At 42.0% G+C, this 27,324-nt stretch overlaps 1 protein-coding gene across 3 annotated transcripts; it reads right to left on the bottom strand.

Moving 5' to 3' along the window:
* Positions 1 to 23,084: 23,084 nt before the first annotated feature.
* LOC306794508 (germinal-center associated nuclear protein-like) lies at positions 23,085 to 27,255 on the bottom strand. 3 transcript variants are annotated; one of them, XM_079292607.1, is made up of 8 exons: positions 27,114 to 27,255; positions 26,879 to 26,976; positions 26,385 to 26,760; positions 25,976 to 26,248; positions 25,721 to 25,850; positions 25,407 to 25,592; positions 25,117 to 25,252; positions 23,085 to 24,939 (listed from the first exon to the last, which is right to left on the bottom strand). In XM_079292607.1, the coding sequence occupies exons 2-8, from the start codon at positions 26,969 to 26,971 to the stop codon at positions 24,733 to 24,735; spliced, it is 1,401 nt and encodes a 466-aa protein (XP_079148733.1). In that variant the 5' UTR covers positions 26,972 to 26,976; positions 27,114 to 27,255; the 3' UTR covers positions 23,085 to 24,732. The 3 variants fall into 3 exon arrangements, with proteins under 3 accessions (XP_079148733.1, XP_079148732.1, XP_079148734.1); XM_079292606.1 differs by lacking the exon at positions 27,114 to 27,255 and having other exon boundaries at positions 26,879 to 27,049; XM_079292608.1 differs by lacking the exon at positions 27,114 to 27,255 and having other exon boundaries at positions 24,784 to 24,939; positions 25,080 to 25,252; positions 26,879 to 27,049.
* Between the last annotated feature and the right edge of the window lie 69 nt (positions 27,256 to 27,324).

The following is a 27,324-nucleotide window of genomic DNA, read 5'->3' as shown; positions in this document are numbered from 1 at the left end:
GTTTCTGGGATGGGTTCGACCGCTTGCCGACTCCTCCTCCCTTTCCCGCTGGCCATCCCTCCCTTTTGGTGTGGAACATCCTGAAGAGGCTCCGCCCCTGGTCCCCCAGAGGTCAGAGGAGTCCACCAAGAGGAGCAGGGAAGAGGACCCTCTCACCCAGTTCTACCACGTGCCGACTCCACCCTTTCCCGCTGGCCATCCGCGCGCCCTCCCTTTTGGTGTGGAACGTCCTGAAGAGGCTCCGCCCCTGGTCCCCCAGAGGTCAGAAGAGTCCACCAAGAGGAGCAGGGAAGAGGACCGCACGGAGCAGGTAAGTGTGAAGAGGCAGAGGACCGGTGACATTTTGGTCCCAGCTGACCAGGAGGAGGAAGAAGAAGAGGATGAAGATGACCCTCTCACCTAGCGGTTACCACCGAGCGGTTTCTGGGATGGGTTCGATCGCTTGCCGACTCCTCCTCCCTTTCCCGCTGGCGATCCGCGCTCCCTCCCTTTTGGTGTGGAACGTCCTGAAGAGGCTCCGCCCCTGGTCCCCCAGAGGTCAGAAGAGTCCACCAAGAGGAGCAGGGAAGAGGACCCTCTCACCCAGTTCTACCACGTGCCGACTCCACCCTTTCCCGCTGGCCATCCGCGCGCCCTCCCTTTTGGTGTGGAACGTCCTGAAGAGGCTCCGCCCCTGGTCCCCAAGAGGTCAGAAGAGTCCACCAAGAGGAGCAGGGAAGAGGACCCTCTCACCCAGTTCTACCACGTGCCGACTCTACCCTTTCCCGCTGACCATCCGCGCGCCCTCCCTTTTGGTGTGGAACATCCTGAAGAGGCTCCGCCCCTGGTCCCCCAGAGGTCAGAAGAGTCCACCAAGAGGAGCAGGGAAGAGGACCGCACGGAGCAGGTAAGTGTGAAGAGGCAGAGGACCGGTGAGGACGCAGCGCCCTCCAATTCAGGCCTCTGAATCTCCAAGAGGAGGACCAGAGGAGAGGCCCTCCACTTCAGGCCCCAGCTTCCCCACAAACACACACAGAGGATACTGGCAATCGGCTGAAGACAGCGACTCGGACTAATAAAACACCAGACGGCCTTCCCTCGCGTCTGGCGGGGTTGACGATAGGTAGCATCCTGCAGCAGAGCTTTTAAGTATCGCTTCTTCATACATCAAGATTGCGCTGCGGACGGCTGCCTCGACGTGTTGGTGCGCATTGTTTTGTTTTTAATTCAGTTTTATGCTGTAAAAATGACTAACGTTAAGAAGAGTTTTCCAAGTCTCTTTTACTCAGGTATCGATGGCTGTAAGACAGGAAGCAACATCCAGGATCTCCCAGACAACAGAGAAGATGTGTTCACTCTGGACCAGATGAGACGGATGGAGGACCACAGGACAAGATGAAGAGCGGTGGTTGCCTTTCTTTCAGTGGGCTGAGTAAGTAATCCCTCACTAAGACTTCAGAAATATCAGTAATAAGATTCCATCATTGAACAATGTAAAGGTCGTAAAGTTGAGTTTAAAGTATTCATCTCTTGTGTTTGTGTCTCACAGGGCAGGACTCCACCGTGCTTTTGTCCCACTCCTGGAGCAGCTGAGAGTGGACGTCTTCCAAACCATCATCCCAGGACGGACCAGACCCACCACAGACCACTGAACCACTCTCAGCACCCCAGTGAGTCCGGGACCCAGCGAGTACGGTGACGTCCTCCCTGCCCCTCCCCCCCTCCAACACCACCCGCTCCACCCACCAGCCGAGAGGAGGAGGGGCGTCCCATCCCCACCGGCACAGAGGACGTAGTTTGTCTCCATCTGCTTCTTCTGTGCTGGTGGGTTTGGGAAGCTCCTCACACACACAGGAAGCCACCAGACCCACCACAGACCACTGAACCACTCTCAGCACCCCAGTGAGTCCGGGACCCAGCGAGTACGGTGACGTCCTCCCTGCCCCTCCCCCCTCCAACACCACCCGCTCCACCCACCAGCCGAGAGGAGGAGGGGCGTCCCATCCCCACCGGCACAGAGGACGTAGTTTGTCTCCATCTGCTTCTTCTGTGCTGGTGGGTTTGGGAAGCTCCTCACACACACAGGAAGCCACCAGACCCACCACAGACCACTGAACCACTCTCAGCACCCCAGTGAGTCCGGGACCCAGCGAGTACGGTGACGTCCTCCCTGCCCCTCCCCCCTCCAACACCACCCGCTCCACCCACCAGCCGAGAGGAGGAGGGGCATCCCATCCCCACCGGCACGATATAATTCAAAAATCTGACAATGTACGACAATTAAAAGTGCTAATTTAATATCTTTTTGATTTTCATTTGACTCAAAGGCATTACTGTTGGTACTGTTAAGTATTGATAATCATAATATTACATGATATATATATATAAAATAGGGAAAGCTTTAGATTACAGCCCCAACATGCAGCATAATTCTTCCCAATTTAATTATAACTAAATCATAAATAATTGAAATCTTTACTGATTGTTAACTAGTACAGAACAGATGACACATAGATGCAGGTGCAAGGGAACAAGATGTGATGTTACTGAATAAGGGTGAAACAATGTGGGAACATGATTAATTCATATCATAATTTATACATACATTTATGAATGTATGTGTATATAGGTGTATATATGTGTCAATGAAATAAAAAAGTTATTGACAAATACATTAATTTATTTACAAGAACTATAAATGATTCAAAATTAGTTATTTAACACAGCAACTGATTGAATTATTAACTGATTATTAATTTAGAAAAACTACATTATGAAAAAGAACTATGAATGAATTATTGAATATACGATTGAAAAACTGATTAAAACCTTTACAGTATATTAATATCTGTAGACAGTATAATCCTTCTGAGCAGGCATTCTAGGCACGGGAGCAGCAAAGGGGGGGGGGGGGGATGGACGGACGCAAACAGGAAGTCCTCTGTAGCCTAGGCCGTCTCATTCCGGAGACCGCATGGTCCAGCCTTCGCGGTCCTCAAAGGCTGGGTCCTCCGAAGGATGCAGCCCCTGAATTGAGACACACCTACTGTCAGTGTTTGCAGTGGAAACAGATACCGGGATCCAAGTGAACCCACCAAACATTCATTTTACATTTATTAATGCATCCTGTATTCATTTATATATTTATTATTGCATCCTGTATTCATTTATACATTTATTAATGCATCCTGTATTCATTAATACATTTATTATTGCATCCTGTATTCATTTATACATTTATTATTGCATCCTGTATTCATTAATACATTCATTATTGCATCCTGTCTTCATTTATACATTTATTATTGCATCCTGTATTCATTCATACATTTATTAATGCATCCTGTATTCATTTGTACATTTATTATTGCATCCTGTATTCATTTATTAATGCATCCTGTATTCATTCATACATTTATTATTGCATCCTGTATTCATTTATACATTTATTATTGCATCCTGTATTCATTTATACATTTATTAATGCATCCTGTATTCATTTATACATTTATTATTGCATCCTGTATTCATTTATTAATGCATCCTGTATTCATTCATACATTTATTATTGCATCCTGTATTCATTTATACATTTATTATTGCATCCTGTATTCATTTATACATTTATTAATGCATCCTGTATTCATTCATACATTTATTATTGCATCCTGTATTAATTTATACATTTATTATTGCATCCTGTATTCATTTATACATTTATTAATGCATCCTGTATTCATTTTACATTTATTAATGCATCCTGTATTCATTTATACATTTATTATTGCATCCTGTATTCATTTATACATTTATTAATGCATCCTGTATTCATTAATACATTTATTATTGCATCCTGTATTCATTCATACATTTATTATTGCATCCTGTATTCATTCATACATTTATTATTGCATCCTGTATTCATTTATACATTCATTAATGCATCCTGTATTCATTAATACATTTATTATTGCATCCTGTATTCATTCATACATTTATTATTGCATCCTGTATTCATTCATACATTTATTATTGCATCCTGTATTCATTTGTACATTTATTAATGCATCCTGTATTCATTTGTACATTTATTATTGCATCCTGTATTCATTTATTAATGCATCCTGTATTCATTCATACATTTATTATTGCATCCTGTATTAATTTATACATTTATTATTGCATCCTGTATTAATTTATACATTTATTATTGCATCATGTATTCATTTATACATTTATTAATGCATCCTGTATTCATTTATACATTTATTATTGCATCCTGTATTAATTTATACATTTATTAATGCATCCTGCATTAATTTATACATTTATTATTGCATCCTGTATTCATTTATACATTTATTATTGCATCCTGTATTCATTTATACATTTATTAATGCATCCTGCATTAATTTATACATTTATTAATGCATCCTCTATTCATTTTACATTTATTATTGCATCCTGTATTCATTTATACATTTATTATTGCATCCTGTATTCATTTATACATTTATTAATGCATCCTGCATTAATTTATACATTTATTAATGCATCCTGTATTCATTTTACATTTATTATTGCATCCTGTATTCATTTATACATGTATTAATGCATTCTGTATTCATTTATACATTTATTAATGCATCCTGTATTCATTCATACATTTATTAATGCATTCTGTATTCATTTATACATTTATTAATGCATCCTGTATTCAATTATACATGTATTAATGCATTCTGTATTCATTTATACATTTATTATTCCATAAAACAATACGAGTTTATTAGTAATAGCATTCATGCATCAACACAAAGTGCTTCACATCTAAGAATCAAGATGGAATCATTTATTTTGAAGTAATTATGCAAATAAGATACTAATCTCCAAATATTATGCTCTAGTTTTACTGATATTAAGGCACAACAATAGATGTTTATTGTACAGATGTGTAAGCGTCCAGCTGAGCATATATAAATGTTTGCAAATTGAATATTCTATGTATTACTACCCCTAAAGTAAAGACAGTCAGAGTGATGCTTTCAAGATATTTTATTGAAGAAATACAACTGAATACTAAAATGTACGAAAACAAAATGCCCCTAAAACATCATGTATAAAACAAATGAACAGCAAATTAAATATACAGTATATACAGCAGATAATAATAATACATTTTATTTATATAGCGCTTTTCATAGTACTCAAAGACACTTTACATTAAAATTATTATATAAAAGCAATACACTAAAAACATAAATACACAATCATGGTCACACGTTAAAAGCAGTTTTGAACAGGTGAGTTTTGATTTGTGATTTGAATGTGGAAAGGTCAGTGCAGTCTCGGATGTGTTTGGGGAGAGAGTTCCAGAGGGAGGGTGCAGCTATGGAGAAGGCTCTGTCGCCCCATGTCCGGTGCTTGGTCCTGAGTGGAAGAGACAGGAGGCATCAGAGGAGCCGACGGGATGGAGTGTGGTGGTGAAGCAGGTCGGTGAGGTAGGAGGGGGCCTGATTGTGGAGGGCTTTGTGAGTGAGGAGAAGGATTTTGTATTCCATCCGTTGGATCTGGGTGAGCAGGCGAGCAGCAGAGTTCTGGATGTACTGGAGTTTATTTAGGATTTTGGATGATGTGCCGTGAAGAATGCTATTGCAGTAGTCAATTCTTGAGGTGATGAAGGCGTGGATCAGAGTTTCAGCAGCAGATGAGGAGAGTGATGGGCGGAGACGGGCCATGTTTTTTTAAGTGGAAAAAGGCAGTTCTGGTGATTTGGTTGACGAGGGGTTCAAAGGAGAGGTTGCTGTCCAACATGACTCCGAGGTTGCGGATGTGTGGGGAGGGAGACAGAGTGGAGTTGTCGATGGTGAGGCAGAAGTTGTGACCGGTTTTGGTGAGGGATTTGGGACCGATGATGATCATATCAGATTTATCACAGTTCAGTTTGAGGAAGTTGGTTTGCATCCATGATTTAATGTCAGTGAGGCAGCTGGTGAGAGTGGAGTGAGTAGCAGTGGTAATGGCTTTTGTGGCGATGTAGAGCTGAACATCATCGGCGTAGCAGTGGAGACCATGTTGACGGCTGATGATGACAGATGGTGTATCCTGAAACATATTTACAAGTGCTGAAACAATAAACATGATCTGATTTCAGCTACTCAAATCTCCGTATCCAAACCGTATTTATTCTAGTGCTTTAAATACATACAGTCTAACTAAATCATAGTATTTATTCTAATGTAATAATCATATTTATACTAGTTATACTACTTTGGTGAGTTGGTGGTCAGTTCCTCTCTGTGATCCATCTTTCCCTCTCAGCCTCATGACAGTCAGACTGTGTGAAGTCTCCCCAGGTCTTCTCTGTCACGAGGTCCTGGTCCTTGTCCAGGGAAAGACTCTGGGGGGGGGGGGGGGGGCAGTATATGTTCTTCCCTGACACCTCGGGGAAGCTGCTGTGCACATGAGGGCTGCTGGGGATGTAACACTGCTGCCCTCTAGTGGTTAAATCGTATAATGTTTATGATTCATTAAATGGTGTAACACTGCTGCCCTCTAGTGGTTAAATCATGTAATGTTCATGATTCATTAAATGGTGTAACACTGCTGCCCTCTAGTGGTTAAATCGTATAATGTTCATGATTCATTAAATGGTGTAACACTGCTGCCCTTTAGTGGTTAAATCATGTAATGTTCATGATTCATTAAATGGTGTAACACTGCTGCCCTCTAGTGGTTAAATCGTGTAATGTTCATGATTCATTAAATGGTGTAACACTGCTGCCCTCTAGTGGTTAAATCATGTAGTGTTTATGATTCATTAAATGGTGTAACACTGCTGCCCTCCAGTGGTTAAATCATGTAATCTTTCATGATTCATTAAATGGTGTAACACTGCTGCCCTCTAGTGGTTAAATCATGTAATGTCCATGATTCATTAAATGGTGTAACACTGCTGCCCTCTAGTGGTTAAATCATGTAATGTTTATGATTCATTAAATGGTGTAACACTGCTGCCCTCTAGTGGTTAAATCATGTAATTTTTCATGATTCATTAAATGGTGTAAAACTGCTGCCCTCTAGTGGTTAAATCATGTAATGTCCATGATTCATTAAATGGTGTAACACTGCTGTCCTCTAGTGGTTAAATCGTGTCATGTTTATGATTCATTAAATGGTGTAACACTGCTGCCCTCTAGTGGTTAAATCATGTAATGTTCATGATTCATTAAATGGTGTAACACTGCTGCCCTCTAGTGGTTAAATCATGTCATTTTTCATGATTCATTAAATGGTGTAAAACTGCTGTCCTCTAGTGGTTAAATCGTGTCATGTTTATGATTCATTAAATGGTGTAACACTGCTGCCCTCTAGTGGTTAAATCATGTAATGTTCATGATTCATTAAATGGTGTAACACTGCTGCCCTCTAGTGGTTAAATCGTGTAATGTTCATGATTCATTAAATGGTGTAACACTGCTGCCCTCTAGTGGTTAAATCGTGTAATGTTTATGATTCATTAAATGGTGTAACACTGCTGCCCTCTAGTGGTTAAATCCTGTAATGTTCATGATTCATTAAATGGTGTAACACTGCTGCCCTCTAGTGGTTAAATCATGTAATGTTCATGATTCATTAAATGGTGTAACACTGCTGCCCTCTAGTGGTTAAATCATGTAATGTTCATGAATCATTAAATGGTGTAACACTGCTGCCCTCTAGTGGTTAAATCTTGTCATGTTTATGATTCATTAAATGGTGTAACACTGCTGCCCTCTAGTGGTTAAATCATGTAATGTTCATGATTCATTAAATGGTGTAACACTGCTGCCCTCTAGTGGTTAAATCATGTAATGTTCATGATTCATTAAATGGTGTAACACTGCTGCCCTCTAGTGGTTAAATCGTATAATGTTCATGATTCATTAAATGGTGTAACACTGCTGCCCTTTAGTGGTTAAATCATGTAATGTTCATGATTCATTAAATGGTGTAACACTGCTGCCCTCTAGTGGTTAAATCGTGTAATGTTCATGATTCATTAAATGGTGTAACACTGCTGCCCTCTAGTGGTTAAATCATGTAGTGTTTATGATTCATTAAATGGTGTAACACTGCTGCCCTCCAGTGGTTAAATCATGTAATCTTTCATGATTCATTAAATGGTGTAACACTGCTGCCCTCTAGTGGTTAAATCATGTAATGTCCATGATTCATTAAATGGTGTAACACTGCTGCCCTCTAGTGGTTAAATCATGTAATGTTTATGATTCATTAAATGGTGTAACACTGCTGCCCTCTAGTGGTTAAATCATGTAATTTTTCATGATTCATTAAATGGTGTAAAACTGCTGCCCTCTAGTGGTTAAATCATGTAATGTCCATGATTCATTAAATGGTGTAACACTGCTGTCCTCTAGTGGTTAAATCGTGTCATGTTTATGATTCATTAAATGGTGTAACACTGCTGCCCTCTAGTGGTTAAATCATGTAATGTTCATGATTCATTAAATGGTGTAACACTGCTGCCCTCTAGTGGTTAAATCATGTCATTTTTCATGATTCATTAAATGGTGTAAAACTGCTGTCCTCTAGTGGTTAAATCGTGTCATGTTTATGATTCATTAAATGGTGTAACACTGCTGCCCTCTAGTGGTTAAATCATGTAATGTTCATGATTCATTAAATGGTGTAACACTGCTGCCCTCTAGTGGTTAAATCGTGTAATGTTCATGATTCATTAAATGGTGTAACACTGCTGCCCTCTAGTGGTTAAATCGTGTAATGTTTATGATTCATTAAATGGTGTAACACTGCTGCCCTCTAGTGGTTAAATCCTGTAATGTTCATGATTCATTAAATGGTGTAACACTGCTGCCCTCTAGTGGTTAAATCATGTAATGTTCATGATTCATTAAATGGTGTAACACTGCTGCCCTCTAGTGGTTAAATCATGTAATGTTCATGAATCATTAAATGGTGTAACACTGCTGCCCTCTAGTGGTTAAATCTTGTCATGTTTATGATTCATTAAATGGTGTAACACTGCTGCCCTCTAGTGGTTAAATCATGTAATGTTCATGATTCATTAAATGGTGTAACACTGCTGCCCTCTAGTGGTTAAATCATGTCATTTTTCATGATTCATTAAATGGTGTAACACTGCTGTCCTCTAGTGGTTAAATCGTGTCATGTTTATGATTCATTAAATGGTGTAACACTGCTGCCCTCTAGTGGTTAAATCATGTAATGTTCATGATTCATTAAATGGTGTAACACTGCTGCCCTCTAGTGGTTAAATCGTGTAATGTTCATGATTCATTAAATGGTATAACACTGCTGCCCTCTAGTGGTTAAATCCTGTAATGTTCATGATTCATTAAATGGTGTAACACTGCTGCCCTCTAGTGGTTAAATCATGTAATGTTCATGATTCATTAAATGGTGTAACACTGCTGCCCTCTAGTGGTTAAATCATGTAATGTTCATGATTCATTAAATGGTGTAACACTGCTGCGCTCTAGTGGTTAAATCATGTAATGTTTATGATTCATTAAATTGATTTAACCACTAGAGCGCAGCAGTGTAACACCATTTAATGAATCATGAACATTACATGATTTAACCACTAGAGGGCAGCAGTGTTACACCATTTAATGAATCATGAACATGACACGATTTAACCACTAGAGGACAGCAGTGTTACACCATTTAATGAATCATGAAAAATGACATGATTTAACCACTAGAGGGCAGCAGTGTTACACCATTTAATGAATCATGAACATTACATGATTTAACCACTAGAGGGCAGCAGTGTTACACCATTTAATGAATCATAAACATGACAAGATTTAACCACTAGAGGGCAGCAGTGTTACACCATTTAATGATTCATGAACATTACATGATTTAACCACTAGAGGGCAGCAGTGTTACACCATTTAATGAATCATGAACATTACATGATTTAACCACTAGAGGGCAGCAGTGTTACACCATTTAATGAATCATGAACATTACAGGATTTAACCACTAGAGGGCAGCAGTGTTACACCATTTAATGAATCATGAACATTACACGATTTAACCACTAGAGGGCAGCAGTGTTACACCATTTAATGAATCATGAACATTACATGATTTAACCACTAGAGGGCAGCAGTGTTACACCATTTAATGAATCATAAACATGACACGATTTAACCACTAGAGGACAGCAGTGTTACACCATTTAATGAATCATGAAAAATGACATGATTTAACCACTAGAGGGCAGCAGTGTTACACCATTTAATGAATCATGAACATTACATGATTTAACCACTAGAGGGCAGCAGTGTTACACCATTTAATGAATCATAAACATGACAAGATTTAACCACTAGAGGGCAGCAGTGTTACACCATTTAATGATTCATGAACATTACATGATTTAACCACTAGAGGGCAGCAGTGTTACACCATTTAATGAATCATGAACATTACATGATTTAACCACTAGAGGGCAGCAGTGTTACACCATTTAATGAATCATGAACATTACAGGATTTAACCACTAGAGGGCAGCAGTGTTACACCATTTAATGAATCATAAACATTACACGATTTAACCACTAGAGGGCAGCAGTGTTACACCATTTAATGAATCATGAACATTACACGATTTAACCACTAGAGGGCAGCAGTGTTACACCATTTAATGAATCATGAACATTACATGATTTAACCACTAGAGGGCAGCAGTGTTACACCATTTAATGAATCATAAACATGACACGATTTAACCACTAGAGGACAGCAGTTTTACACCATTTAATGAATCATGAAAAATGACATGATTTAACCACTAGAGGGCAGCAGTGTTACACCATTTAATGAATCATGAACATTACATGATTTAACCACTAGAGGGCAGCAGTGTTACACCATTTAATGAATCATAAACATGACACGATTTAACCACTAGAGGACAGCAGTGTTACACCATTTAATGAATCATGGACATTACATGATTTAACCACTAGAGGGCAGCAGTTTTACACCATTTAATGAATCATGAAAAATTACATGATTTAACCACTAGAGGGCAGCAGTGTTACACCATTTAATGAATCATAAACATTACATGATTTAACCACTAGAGGGCAGCAGTGTTACACCATTTAATGAATCATGGACATTACATGATTTAACCACTAGAGGGCAGCAGTGTTACACCATTTAATGAATCATGAAAGATTACATGATTTAACCACTGGAGGGCAGCAGTGTTACACCATTTAATGAATCATAAACACTACATGATTTAACCACTAGAGGGCAGCAGTGTTACACCATTTAATGAATCATGAACATTACACGATTTAACCACTAGAGGGCAGCAGTGTTACACCATTTAATGAATCATGAACATTATACGATTTAACCACTAGAGGGCAGCAGTGTTACACCATTTAATGAATCATGAACATTACATGATTTAACCACTAGAGGGCAGCAGTGTTACACCATTTAATGAATCATAAACATTATACGATTTAACCACTAGAGGGCAGCAGTGTTACATCCCCAGCAGCCCTCATGTGCACAGCAGCTTCCCCGAGGTGTCAGGGAAGAACATATACTGCCCCCCCCCCCCCCCCCCCCCCAGAGTCTTTCCCTGGACAAGGACCAGGACCTCGTGACAGAGAAGACCTGGGGAGACTTCACACAGTCTGACTGTCATGAGGCTGAGAGGGAAAGATGGATCACAGAGAGGAACTGACCACCAAAGTAGTATAACTAGTATAAATATGATTATTACATTAGAATAAATACTATGATTTAGTTAGACTGTATGTATTTAAAGCACTAGAATAAATACGGTTTGGATACGGAGATTTGAGTAGCTGAAATCAGATCATGTTTATTGTTTCAGCACTTGTAAATATGTTTCAGGATACACCATCTGTCATCATCAGCCGTCAACATGGTCTCCACTGCTACGCCGATGATGTTCAGCTCTACATCGCCACAAAAGCCATTACCACTGCTACTCACTCCACTCTCACCAGCTGCCTCACTGACATTAAATCATGGATGCAAACCAACTTCCTCAAACTGAACTGTGATAAATCTGATATGATCATCATCGGTCCCAAATCCCTCACCAAAACCGGTCACAACTTCTGCCTCACCATCGACAACTCCACTCTGTCTCCCTCCCCACACATCCGCAACCTCGGAGTCATGTTGGACAGCAACCTCTCCTTTGAACCCCTCGTCAACCAAATCACCAGAACTGCCTTTTTCCACTTAAAAAAACATGGCCCGTCTCCGCCCATCACTCTCCTCATCTGCTGCTGAAACTCTGATCCACGCCTTCATCACCTCAAGAATTGACTACTGCAATAGCATTCTTCACGGCACATCATCCAAAATCCTAAATAAACTCCAGTACATCCAGAACTCTGCTGCTCGCCTGCTCACCCAGATCCAACGGATGGAATACAAAATCCTTCTCCTCACTCACAAAGCCCTCCACAATCAGGCCCCCTCCTACCTCACCGACCTGCTTCACCACCACACTCCATCCCGTCGGCTCCTCTGATGCAAACCTCCTGTCTCTTCCACTCAGGACCAAGCACCGGACATGGGGCGACAGAGCCTTCTCCATAGCTGCACCCTCCCTCTGGAACTCTCTCCCCAAACACATCCGAGACTGCACTGACCTTTCCACATTCAAATCACAAATCAAAACTCACCTGTTCAAAACTGCTTTTAACGTGTGACCATGATTGTGTATTTATGTTTTTAGTGTATTGCTTTTATATAATAATTTTAATGTAAAGTGTCTTTGAGTACTATGAAAAGCGCTATATAAATAAAATGTATTATTATTATCTGCTGTATATACTGTATATTTAATTTGCTGTTCATTTGTTTTATACATGATGTTTTAGGGGCATTTTGTTTTCGTACATTTTAGTATTCAGTTGTATTTCTTCAATAAAATATCTTGAAAGCATCACTCTGACTGTCTTTACTTTAGGGGTAGTAATACATAGAATATTCAATTTGCAAACATTTATATATGCTCAGCTGGACGCTTACACATCTGTACAATAAACATCTATTGTTGTGCCTTAATATCAGTAAAACTAGAGCATAATATTTGGAGATTAGTATCTTATTTGCATAATTACTTCAAAATAAATGATTCCATCTTGATTCTTAGATGTGAAGCACTTTGTGTTGATGCATGAATGCTATTACTAATAAACTCGTATTGTTTTATGGAATAATAAATGTATAAATGAATACAGAATGCATTAATACATGTATAATTGAATACAGGATGCATTAATAAATGTATAAATGAATACAGAATGCATTAATAAATGTATGAATGAATACAGGATGCATTAATAAATGTATAAATGAATACAGAATGCATTAATACATGTATAAATGAATACAGGATGCAATAATAAATGTAAAATGAATACAGGATGCATTAATAAATGTATAAATTAATGCAGGATGCATTAATAAATGTATAAATGAATACAGGATGCAATAATAAATGTATAAATGAATACAGGATGCAATAATAAATGTAAAATGAATAGAGGATGCATTAATAAATGTATAAATTAATGCAGGATGCATTAATAAATGTATAAATGAATACAGGATGCAATAATAAATGTATAAATGAATACAGGATGCAATAATAAATGTATAAATTAATGCAGGATGCATTAATAAATGTATAAATTAATACAGGATGCAATAATAAATGTATAAATGAATACAGGATGCATTAATAAATGTATAAATGAATACATGATGCAATAATAAATGTATAAATTAATACAGGATGCAATAATAAATGTATAAATTAATACAGGATGCAATAATAAATGTATGAATGAATACAGGATGCATTAATAAATGAATACAGGATGCAATAATAAATGTACAAATGAATACAGGATGCATTAATAAATGTACAAATGAATACAGGATGCAATAATAAATGTATGAATGAATACAGGATGCAATAATAAATGTATGAATGAATACAGGATGCAATAATAAATGTATTAATGAATACAGGATGCATTAATGAATGTATAAATGAATACAGGATGCAATAATAAATGTATGAATGAATACAGGATGCAATAATAAATGTATGAATGAATACAGGATGCAATAATAAATGTATTAATGAATACAGGATGCATTAATAAATGTATAAATGAATACAGGATGCAATAATAAATGTATAAATGAATACAGGATGCATTAATAAATGTAAAATGAATACAGGATGCATTAATAAATGTATAAATGAATACAGGATGCAATAATAAATGTATAAATTAATACAGGATGCAATAATAAATGTATGAATGAATACAGGATGCATTAATAAATGTATAAATGAATACAGGATGCAATAATAAATGTATAAATGAATACAGGATGCAATAATAAATGTATGAATGAATACAGGATGCATTAATAAATGAATACAGGATGCAATAATAAATGTATAAATGAATACAGGATGCATTAATAAATGTATAAATGAATACAGGATGCAATAATAAATGTATAAATGAATACAGGATGCAATAATAAATGTATGAATGAATACAGGATGCATTAATAAATGAATACAGGATGCAATAATAAATGTACAAATGAATACAGGATGCATTAATAAATGTATGAATGAATACAGGATGCAATAATAAATGTATAAATGAAGACAGGATGCAATAATGAATGTATTAATGAATACAGGATGCAATAATAAATGTATAAATGAATACAGGATGCAATAATAAATGTATTAATGAATACAGGATGCATTAATAAATGTATAAATGAATACAGGATGCAATAATAAATATATAAATGAATACAGGATGCATTAATAAATGTAAAATGAATGTTTGGTGGGTTCACTTGGATCCCGGTATCTGTTTCCACTGCAAACACTGACAGTAGGTGTGTCTCAATTCAGGGGCTGCATCCTTCGGAGGACCCAGCCTTTGAGGACCGCGAAGGCTGGACCATGCGGTCTCCGGAATGAGACGGCCTAGGCTACAGAGGACTTCCTGTTTGCGTCCGTCCATCCCCCCCCCCCTTTGCTGCTCCCGTGCCTAGAATGCCTGCTCAGAAGGATTATACTGTCTACAGATATTAATATACTGTAAAGGTTTTAATCAGTTTTTCAATCGTATATTCAATAATTCATTCATAGTTCTTTTTCATAATGTAGTTTTTCTAAATTAATAATCAGTTAATAATTCAATCAGTTGTTGTGTTAAATAACTAATTTTCAATCATTTATAGTTCTTGTAAATAAATTAATGTATTTGTCAATAACTTTTTTATTTCATTGACACATATATACACCTATATACACATACATTCATAAATGTATGTATAAATTATGATATGAATTAATCATGTTCCCACATTGTTTCACCCTTATTCAGTAACATCACATCTTGTTCCCTTGCACCTGCATCTATGTGTCATCTGTTCTGTACTAGTTAACAATCAGTAAAGATTTCAATTATTTATGATTTAGTTATAATTAAATTGGGAAGAATTATGCTGCATGTTGGGGCTGTAATCTAAAGCTTTCCCTATTTTATATATATATATATCATGTAATATTATGATTATCAATACTTAACAGTACCAACAGTAATGCCTTTGAGTCAAATGAAAATCAAAAAGATATTAAATTAGCACTTTTAATTGTCGTACATTGTCAGATTTTTGAATTATATCGTGCCGGTGGGGATGGGATGCCCCTCCTCCTCTCGGCTGGTGGGTGGAGCGGGTGGTGTTGGAGGGGGGGAGGGGCAGGGAGGACGTCACCGTACTCGCTGGGTCCCGGACTCACTGGGGTGCTGAGAGTGGTTCAGTGGTCTGTGGTGGGTCTGGTGGCTTCCTGTGTGTGTGAGGAGCTTCCCAAACCCACCAGCACAGAAGAAGCAGATGGAGACAAACTACGTCCTCTGTGCCGGTGGGGATGGGACGCCCCTCCTCCTCTCGGCTGGTGGGTGGAGCGGGTGGTGTTGGAGGGGGGGAGGGGCAGGGAGGACGTCACCGTACTCGCTGGGTCCCGGACTCACTGGGGTGCTGAGAGTGGTTCAGTGGTCTGTGGTGGGTCTGGTGGCTTCCTGTGTGTGTGAGGAGCTTCCCAAACCCACCAGCACAGAAGAAGCAGATGGAGACAAACTACGTCCTCTGTGCCGGTGGGGATGGGACGCCCCTCCTCCTCTCGGCTGGTGGGTGGAGCGGGTGGTGTTGGAGGGGGGGAGGGGCAGGGAGGACGTCACCGTACTCGCTGGGTCCCGGACTCACTGGGGTGCTGAGAGTGGTTCAGTGGTCTGTGGTGGGTCTGGTCCGTCCTGGGATGATGGTTTGGAAGACGTCCACTCTCAGCTGCTCCAGGAGTGGGACAAAAGCACGGTGGAGTCCTGCCCTGTGAGACACAAACACAAGAGATGAATACTTTAAACTCAACTTTACGACCTTTACATTGTTCAATGATGGAATCTTATTACTGATATTTCTGAAGTCTTAGTGAGGGATTACTTACTCAGCCCACTGAAAGAAAGGCAACCACCGCTCTTCATCTGGTCCTGTGGTCCTCCATCCGTCTCATCTGGTCCAGAGTGAACACATCTTCTCTGTTGTCTGGGAGATCCTGGATGTTGCTTCCTGTCTTACAGCCATCGATACCTGAGTAAAAGAGACTTGGAAAACTCTTCTTAACGTTAGTCATTTTTACAGCATAAAACTGAATTAAAAACAAAACAATGCGCACCAACACGTCGAGGCAGCCGTCCGCAGCGCAATCTTGATGTATGAAGAAGCGATACTTAAAAGCTCTGCTGCAGGATGCTACCTATCGTCAACCCCGCCAGACGCGAGGGAAGGCCGTCTGGTGTTTTATTAGTCCGAGTCGCTGTCTTCAGCCGATTGCCAGTATCCTCTGTGTGTGTTTGTGGGGAAGCTGGGGCCTGAAGTGGAGGGCCTCTCCTCTGGTCCTCCTCTTGGAGATTCAGAGGCCTGAATTGGAGGGCGCTGCGTCCTCACCGGTCCTCTGCCTCTTCACACTTACCTGCTCCGTGCGGTCCTCTTCCCTGCTCCTCTTGGTGGACTCTTCTGACCTCTGGGGGACCAGGGGCGGAGCCTCTTCAGGATGTTCCACACCAAAAGGGAGGGCGCGCGGATGGCCAGCGGGAAAGGGTGGAGTCGGCACGTGGTAGAACTGGGTGAGAGGGTCCTCTTCCCTGCTCCTCTTGGTGGACTCTTCTGACCTCTTGGGGACCAGGGGCGGAGCCTCTTCAGGACGTTCCACACCAAAAGGGAGGGCGCGCGGATGGCCAGCGGGAAAGGGTGGAGTCGGCACGTGGTAGAACTGGGTGAGAGGGTCCTCTTCCCTGCTCCTCTTGGTGGACTCTTCTGACCTCTGGGGGACCAGGGGCGGAGCCTCTTCAGGACGTTCCACACCAAAAGGGAGGGAGCGCGGATCGCCAGCGGGAAAGGGAGGAGGAGTCGGCAAGCGATCGAACCCATCCCAGAAACCGCTCGGTGGTAACCGCTAGGTGAGAGGGTCATCTTCATCCTCTTCTTCTTCCTCCTCCTGGTCAGCTGGGACCAAAATGTCACCGGTCCTCTGCCTCTTCACACTTACCTGCTCCGTGCGGTCCTCTTCCCTGCTCCTCTTGGTGGACTCTTCTGACCTCTGGGGGACCAGGGGCGGAGCCTCTTCAGGACGTTCCACACCAAAAGGGAGGGCGCGCGGATGGCCAGCGGGAAAGGGTGGAGTCGGCACGTGGTAGAACTGGGTGAGAGGGTCCTCTTCCCTGCTCCTCTTGGTGGACTCCTCTGACCTCTGGGGGACCAGGGGCGGAGCCTCTTCAGGACGTTCCACACCAAAAGGGAGGGATGGCCAGCGGGAAAGGGAGGAGGAGTCGGCAAGCGGTCGAACCCATCCCAGAAACCGCTCGGTGGTAACCGCTGGGTGAGAGGGTCATCTTCATCCTCTTCTTCTTCCTCCTCCTGGTCAGCTGGGACCAAAACGTCACCGGTCCTCTGCCTCTTCACACTTACCTGCTCCGTGCGGTCCTCTTCCCTGCTCCTCTTGGTGGACTCTTCTGACCTCTGGGGGACCAGGGGCGGAGCCTCTTCAGGACGTTCCACACCAAAAGGGAGGGCGCGCGGATGGCCAGCGGGAAAGGGTGGAGTCGGCACGTGGTAGAACTGGGTGAGAGGGTCCTCTTCCCTGCTCCTCTTGGTGGACTCTTCTGACCTCTGGGGGACCAGGGGCGGAGCCTCTTCAGGACGTTCCACACCAAAAGGGAGGGATGGCCAGCGGGAAAGGGAGGAGGAGTCGGCAAGCGGTCGAACCCATCCCAGAAACCGCTCGGTGGTAACCGCTGGGTGAGAGGGTCATCTTCATCCTCTTCCTCCTCCTGGTCAGCTGGGACCAAAACGTCACCGGTCCTCTGCCTCTTCACACTTACCTGCTCCGTGCGGTCCTCTTCCCTGTTCCTCTTGGTGGACTCTTCTGACCTCTGGGGGACCAGGGGCGGAGCCTCTTCAGGACGTTCCACACCAAAAGGGAGGGCGCGCGGATGGCCAGCGGGAAAGGGTGGAGTCGGCACGTGGTAGAACTGGGTGAGAGGGTCCTCTTCCCTGCTCCTCTTGGTGGACTCTTCTGACCTCTGGGGGACCAGGGGCGGAGCCTCTTCAGGACGTTCCACACCAAAAGGGAGGGAGCGCGGATGGCCAGCGGGAAAGGGAGGAGGAGTCAGCAAGCGGTCGAACCCATCCCAGAAACCGCTCGGTGGTAACCGCTGGGTGACAGGGTCATCTTCAATCTCTTCTTCTTCCTCCTCCTGGTCAGCTGGGACCAAAACGTCACCGGTCCTCTGCCTCTTCACACTTACCTGCTCCGTGCGGTCCTCTTCCCTGCTCCTCTTGGTGGACTCTTCTGACCTCTGGGGGACCAGGGGCGGAGCCTCTTCAGGACGTTCCACACCAAAAGGGAGGGCGCGCGGATGGCCAGCGGGAAAGGGTGGAGTCGGCACGTGGTAGAACTGGGTGAGAGGGTCATCTTCATCTTCCTCCTCTTCTTCTTCCTCCATGTCCTCGTCCTCTTCCTCCATGTCCTCGTCCTCCATGTCCTCTTCCTCCATGTCCTCTTCCTACATGTCCTCGACCTCCATGTCCTCGTCCTCCATGTCGTCGACCTCCATGTCCTCGTCCTCCATGTCGTCGACCTCCATGTCCTCGTCCTCCATGTCGTCGACCTCCATGTCCTCGTCCTCCATGTCGTCGACCTCCATGTCCTCGTCCTCCATGTCGTCGACCTCCATGTCCTCGTCCTCCATGTCGTTGACCTCGATGTCCTCTTCCTCCTCCTTAGCTGGGACCAAAACGTCACCGGTCCTCTGCCTCTTCACACTTACCTGCTCCGTGCGCTCCTCTTCCCTGCGCCTCTTGGTGGACTCTTCTGACCTCTGGGGGACCAGGGGCGGAAAAAGGAGGGAATGCACATAATAAATACATACTACACATACTACAAATACAACACATACTACACCTGCTCCGTTGTCAGAGGAGTAGGGGAGGATCCAGTAGCCCACTGGTGGAGGAAGTGCCATGATGTCGTTCACAGAAGCTGAGAGGGAAAAATTCAAACTGTAAGGATTTCTCATAACATGAAATATTTCTGGATTACATTGAAGAATAATCAAAGATTAAATTAGAAAAAAATGATGACCGCACTACACGTGTCACCAAGTCACCAACACAGAAGAGGCTGTTTTAATATTTTAACAATAATATCAAACATAGTGCAGCTCTGCCTCTGTTAGTTTGAACACATAACACAACTATATTAATAATGATAAAAATAATATAACTGTAATATAACTCTTACTCTGCACTGTGTGTTATGATAATAATTGTTACATACAATATGTGTACATAATTGTTAAACTCCATACATCAGCTGGTGTTTTGCCAGGGATTGACATGAGAAGAGTTTAACAAAACATCCAGCAGGTGGTGGTATACGCTCAAACGGAAATTAAGGAGCTTTTATTGCATCATTTGGAGTTGTTGAAGCGTGATATCTTATTGTGAAGGACAAAACTACGGTCCCGGATGTGTTGACAGCATTGATGGTGGTATTTTGCGACCCTGTAACATGAGAATATCCCCGAAAAACCAGCGGATAGAAGTCCGTACGGATTAGGTCATTAGCAGTGCACGGCTAATTCGGTTAGCATCGTTTTAACGACTCTGGTAAAGGCAAAGCTAACTGTAATAATTACAACAATATTTCGTATGAAAGGTACGAAGTTTAACTTCAGTTTAACACCATTAAATCAACTGAAAACATTACACGATCATTTTTATCAACATTTTAAGTGAATTGTATTGAAACATTAGCTAAAAACTGTCCGGTTTGGGGTACAACTCCATTAGAGAAATAGTTTCAAAGGATCAGATGTTTGTTCAATAACAGGGTCGCATCGTGTCCTAGTTTGATGACGTAGGCTACGTCCAGACGCTTGCCTCTATGTTCCATATGGTTACCATGGTGCACAACATTTACTGAGTGTTCTATTTTCAGAAATATACATTTTAATGTTAAAATAGGAAGATTTGATGCCTTCAAAAACCGAAATAACTGTGTTTAATTAAACATCTACGAACAAGTCAATCACTATTTAAGTGATAGTAAACTCTTATATGAGTTCCAATCTGGATTTAGATCACAATACTCCACAGATACTTGCTTGATCCACTTATTGGACTATGTCAAACATGAGCAAGACAAAGGCAACTACACAGGTATGACTCTTCTAGATCTACAAAAAGCCTTTGATACTGTGGATCACAAAATTCTCCTACTCAAATTAGAAGCCTTAGGATTTAATGAACCAACCATAGCCTGGTTCAAATCCTACCTTGATGGAAGGCTGCAGGTAGTAGATGTAGGGGGCACCCTGTCTACTCCAGCTATAGTTACATGCGGGGTTCCCCAGGGGTCAATCCTGGGTCCCCTTCTATTTCTCATATATGTCAATGATATGCCCTCAGCAGTTAACTGCAAGCTGCTGTTGTATGCTGATGATTCTGCTTTGTTGGTAGCTGGCAAAAATGTAGCAGAAATACAGCAAACCCTGTCCTCTCAACTTGAGTCGGTGAGAGAATGGTTGATAGACAACAAACTGTCTCTCCACTTAGGAAAGACTGAATCGATCTTGTTCGGATCCAAAAGACGACTCCTGGTTAATGACACTATCGATGTAGCCTGTGCTGGTACTGTTATCAGCAGTAAATCCTGTGTTAAATACATTGGTCTGGAGCTAGATCAGACCTTATCGGGTGATCACATAGCGGATAAAGTTATCAGCAAATCTAGTGCAAAATTGAAATTCCTATATAGGCAGGCCAAACATTTAGATCTTCAAACAAAAAGGCTACTCACATCAGCTTTAATCCAGTGTCATATGGACTATGCCAGCTCTTCTTGGTACTCTGGCCTGACCAAGACAAATCAGGCGAGGTTACAGATTATGCAGAACAAAATCATACGTTTCCTCCTTAATGCTCATCCTAGGACACACATAGGTCCTACTCAATTCAGACAGGTCAATATGCTGCCCATGAATCTTAGAGTTCAACAACTCAAACTCAACCATATGTTCAATATTGTCAATAACCAGGCCCCTGAATATTTATCAGGTTCATTTAAACTAAATTCTTCCTACCACAATACTAGGTCCAGCACCTTGTCCTTCGTCATTCCACATGTAAAGACCTTCGGATCTACTTCTTTTGAGTTCACGGGTGCAAAGCTGTGGAACAGCCTCCCTAGTCACATCAAGGCCAGCGATTCTAAACCGGTTTTTAAAATCAGGGTTAAGCAATTTTTTTACCATGAAATGGCCCGTCAAGATAACAACCAATTTATTTATTATTAGTATCATTTTTTAAATTTCTTTTTAATTTAAAAAGTCGTCATGTTTGTCTGTGTTTTTTCCCTTCTGTGGGCCACAATGGAAACAAGTGTTTTTCGCTTTTTTGTGTCACCCTGTATTTTTTAATGTATTTATTTGTATTATTTGTATTTTTATATTTATACATGTATTTACATTGTTTTATACAAATAAATCAAATCAAAAATCTACACTATTGTGAACACCTTCCACAGATGTCCTGCAACATTTAAGACATTCTGCCACTTAACAGAAGTAAAACGTACCAGCAGAGGGATGGTCCGTCTCTCACCGCACACTCGACGCAGGTGCGTCTGTTGTCCACGAGTAGCGATCCAGTAGTTTATCCAACAAGTTTCGTATCAAGTAGCCTCTCTCAAGAAGTAAAAAACTCAAAGAGTCGGCTTTCCACGGTATGTCCAAGACGTGTTCACGCTCAGGTGCAAGTGCAGAGTGAGCAATCAGAACGTTCTGAGGCCTTAGTAACCTCGGGTGGGTCCGTTTCCATGGCATTCAGTGAGTGCGTGCGTGTGAATAGCCAAGACAGAAAGAGAGAAATATTAATTATTTTATCTTATATATAATATATTTTTTATTCGATTTATACTCGTTATTTTTAATTTTATCTTTCAGTGCTCTTACCATTCAGTACAGCTATGAGTTGCAAACATTACACAACCCGTCTCTGCTTATTCTAATACAACAAATCTGTATTGGAAACGAAATTGAGAGAGAGAGATTAAGTAAATATAAATACATATACATTTATTTATATTTATTTATTTCTCAATGAATCTTTAGAGACAAGAGCCTGTATTGCAATAAGGCAGAGGACAGTTAACAAACACAACAGCAGCAAAAACAAATGTCAACAAATGTGTTTATTAACTTGCAGTAACACATATGCACATACTTTATATTTTTTTGCTTGCAAGGCAGTCACCCTCCCCTGCAGGATTATTTTCTCCAAAATTGTCCAACTCACATTGAGTAAATGATGAAAAGAGAAACACGTATCAATAATATTCACACAAGGATACAAACTTAGAAGATTGACGAATTTTACACAGCAGAATATACACAAATTCATATAGAAATCATTTACATGGATGTCTTATTGTGGGTTTAAATAAAAGAAAAAGGTGACAGTCACAACGGTCATCTGTGTGACAGCAACAATAACACATCAGAAGTGTATTGTCCTCTCTACTGGTTGTCCTAGTAAAGGCTTTATATAGGCTGAGAGCTAATTTCACTGTAACCTTAAGTACAAGATGGTCAAATTGAGATATTACAAATGGACTAATGTCTTAATTTGGAGACAGTTACGGGAGTGAGGGATGAGGAGGTAAGGAAACATGAGAACACCAGGGTAGGGAGTGAGGGATGAGGAGGTAAGGAAACATGAGAACACCAGGGTAGGGAGTGAGGGATGAGGAGGTAAGGAAACATGAGAACACCAGGACACACATGGAGAACTCTGTCAAGCTACATGTTAGACAAAGTGAACATCTTTTCTTCTACATAGCTGTCCTCAGTCTCATCTGCTTAACTTGGTCATGGAGGCATCAACATGTAATAGAGATGTTAAATTAACAGTGAAAACTCATCATAGCTTAATTTAACATCAGTATTCATAATTACACTTCATGTTTACTTCTCCTGATCTTTACCTCCTATAACAAGGTCCATGGGGGCATCTCAATAAATGAACATGTTATATTATATAAGTGTTATTTACTGATTGTTTTCGTGTTGGAATACATGTTAAATATTTAATGTTCTTTTCATACTGTATTGCAGCCGGGCATTGGCCCAGCTCGCTCTGCATGTCAGCACGTAGCCTCTCAAAGCATCCTTCTCCCTTTTACAATACAGTATTTTACTTAATTTTATTTGACTTTTGTGGCCTCATACGAGTCATATTCCAGCTCCCGGTTCAGTGTCGCCCCTTAGCGGTGTAAGGATCCGTCATGTATGTTGTTGTCCATCTGGCACAGAAGGGACCAGTCTGAGCGGGAGGATGTACATCCCCACACAAAGTGACCCTCCAGATAAACATCAAAGTTTGAAATTGTTTCACAAAGGTTACATTTCAATGTATGTGTATCTATATATTAGTGCTGGGCAAGTTAACGCATTATTATCGCGTTAACGCATTCATTAATTAACGCCGACAATTATTTTATCTCGCGTTAACGCATTTTTAAAATGTATTATTATTGTAACAGACTGTCTCATGTTTATCGTTTTGTATTGGAGATGATATGTCCCTTCAGGTTTGCCGTAGAGAAAAGGCGACTTCCGCTTCTGGTCGAGGGGAGGGAGACAGATTGAGATGATCCAATGCTATTGAATGACTACGGTAGGCTAAATGGGAAGTTTACCTGAAAAACTACACTTTTATTTAGCCGTTAGGCTATTTCATTACTCAACAAAAAAATTGGTTCAAACAACACAGAAGACTTTCAATGGATTGGTTTTACAAATACAATCTTAGTACATAAGAGTGTGTTAAAGACAGACAAGAAGAAGAGCAACCTTCCCAGAGATTTTAACACACTTTAAGGGTCAGGTTTATGCAAAAACCACTATGGTAGACACTGCACAAACAACATCCAAACTCTGTATGCCGGAGTTTGCCATGAGCTCAGCAAACAAAATGTCAGTCTCTCGTCCCAGGCAGAAGCATTTTTTTTTTTTAAGTACTTCAATTATTTGCATAGCGGCAGTTGTGATTTTCCGCCAACAGTTCATCAACAATGCTCAGCAGACCACTCAGCTTCAGTCTGCAGGCCGATTCTTCCTCATGGCTTGCCAAAATCTGTCGCTCGACTTCCTTCAGCCGCCACGTCATAGACACAGGCATGGTTTGAGGGCGGTCTGCTTTGTCCGACAGATCATCAGGCTTTGGCTCCTGGAAAGTCAAAACAATGCATGATTGGAACATTTTGTTGACGAATCTCTTATCATTTGCAGCCACACATAAGACACTTTCATCTAAGACGTCAACAATATTCCCAACACCAAGAATGTCTGTTTGAAAAAGGACATAACTCGGGATCACTGTGTGAGGTGAGGGGACTTGTCCAACCTGTGTGACGGCAGCTGTGGGTGCGTGCGTTATGGTTGGGTGCATCGACAACAGAGTTGAGGATGCAATGAAAAGCGGTGTGGACAAGTGGACCAAGGGGTCACCATCCAGCCAATGCTGAAGCTGCTCCATGCTCCTGTGGACAGTAGTGGGAATTAGACATGACTTACATATTGTGGATATGGTATTCTTTTTTTATTCGCACACACCTCGTCCTTCAAAATGGCATATTCTTAAAGCAGAACTTCTGGATGCAATGAAAACTTTCAACAGCAGTGCTGTCGCTGTACCTTCTGCTTTCAGCCTTCTCCTCCTCCAAGCTCTTGAGGACTTTGTGGGCCAGGAGCTCTTGTGCTGTGGGAGTGTGCGTGATGTCCAGCGGGGCCGTCGGGGCCTCGAGAAGCTCGGCCAGACTGTTGAACAACCTCTGTCTGAGGGACAGAGTGCCGGGCGTGGCACAAGCAGCAGCATCCGCACTGAGGACGGAGTCAAGGAGAGAGCAGAGGATGAGTACTGTGATTGTAACTTGTACTTGCCAATGTATTCTTTCCAGCAGTTGTAATGTTAACATCTAAAAGACGGACGGCTTTTTGTACTTTCTTACCCTTCCGTCTCTTGCTGCTTCTCTTGGTGCGTTCGTCTGATGGCCTGGGTCCATTCTTCAGGTGGCTGGAAACCCTTTAATGACTCCGTGGGGAGGTAAACCAGGATCTCCCCATCATCCGTCATGGCATCTAAAACAACAAAAAACAAACAAATAATTACAAACTGTCATTCAGCATCGGTTTTACATCGAACATGTGCATTGGTTCTAAATCGAAATGACAGTAAAAGAACATTCCCCGGAGAATGTGCTCACCTTCAGAGACAGGTGGGATCTGCCAGTCTTTCAGTTTGTGGTCGATGCAAATCACCAGCACGTCGTCCCAAGGAATCTGACTGAAGGCTGGACACGCATCCTCGTCGTCCCAGCTACTCGTGGCTAGCTTGGATGCCGGGGTTCGGGTACCGTGGCCCCTGACCCTTTCCAGAAGGTTTTCCAGCCGCGACATTAGGAGAGGCTGACTGCGCTGCGAGACCGGGATCTGAGCAACGTAGCGAAAGATGGAGGAGCAGAGCGCGGACCACGAGTCTAGAGAGAAAGGGAGGGATAATAAAGGATGTATAATACATGCAGCATTGGCCTCTTGTTCACATCTCTCTTTTGTACTTGCATTAATAGAACATCTGCAGTAATAAGAAGCTAAATTAACATCTCCGTCACTGACCTGTAGCAGATAGTTGCTCCCACTGTGGCAGCTGCAGGCTGAGGATGACTTTGCGCAACCAGTCCAGGTGCTGGGCAGAGTTCCAATCCAGATGAGGGACAAAGTCACGGGTGTCATGCAAGCAGAACTCTCCTGGCGGCCACGAGAGTCTGCTGAGATCCTGGGACGACACTTTGTCAGCGATGTGAGCCAAGACGCCGTTGTACAGCTGGATGACAGGCACAGGGTCCTGGGAGGGAAGACGTGCAGCGACCCGCTCCTGGCGGTGAGCGTGAACTCGGGGGCTGAATTCACGACTCAAACTGACCAGGGTCTGACAGGCGAGCGGGAAGGGCGGTGGAGCACGGGCCAGAAGCCAACGGGTAGCCTGGCTCAGCTAGAGACACACAACAGGACGGAGGGGAGAGAAGATGTAGAAGACTTGGAAATCCCAGAAAGTGAAGATCATTACATTGAAAAAAAAGAAAAGACAAAAAAGAGTGTATGTGTAATACCTGCTTGGATCCCTGTAGGTCACTTGTGGTCTCTGGTATGAAGAAGAAGGTGTACTCCGATAGCAGGCCCTCCTGGACCAGTGTGTGCAGCATCAGGGCTGAGGGACAAGGAGGCGCCATGAGAGGAGTCGTTCAGCGTTTAACACATTTTGTCCAGATTAATTCAGCTACTGTTACTCCACTACTGCCTGACATACAACACAAATACATAAAATATTGCAGTAAATGCAATCACCTTAATTCCATCAATGGCTATTTAAATGTCCCAGTACGTGTTTGTACCGAATCAGGGCAATCCCAAAATGATATTTCATTATCAGTGTTGTTTCTGTGCATCACCGCTGCCACACTCGGGCCCTGGCACCAGAATGGCCAGGGGCAGCGGGCAGCGCCAGGCGCTGGCCTGCTGTAGCTGTTTGAGCTGAAGCAGGGCCGACAGCAGAGCT

This window comes from Melanostigma gelatinosum (genome assembly GCF_949748355.1).
Source record: "Melanostigma gelatinosum genome assembly, chromosome: 20".
Taxonomy (NCBI): domain Eukaryota; kingdom Metazoa; phylum Chordata; class Actinopteri; order Perciformes; family Zoarcidae; genus Melanostigma; species Melanostigma gelatinosum.
The sequence above is the reverse complement of the archived record's forward strand: the minus strand, read 5'-3'. Positions and strand labels throughout refer to the sequence as shown.

Bases quoted from the DNA above. Each gene is read 5' to 3' on its own strand.
- LOC306794508 (XM_079292606.1), bottom strand. From the start codon at position 26,998: ATGGCGCCTCCTTGTCCCTCAGCCCTGATGCTGCACACACTGGTCCAG. The intron at 26,249-26,384 runs GTCAGTGACGGA...CTTTCTCTCTAG, and splicing joins GGAGCAACTATCTGCTACAG to ACTCGTGGTCCGCGCTCTGC. The intron at 25,851-25,975 runs GTGAGCACATTC...TTGTTGTTTTAG, and splicing joins GATCCCACCTGTCTCTGAAG to ATGCCATGACGGATGATGGG.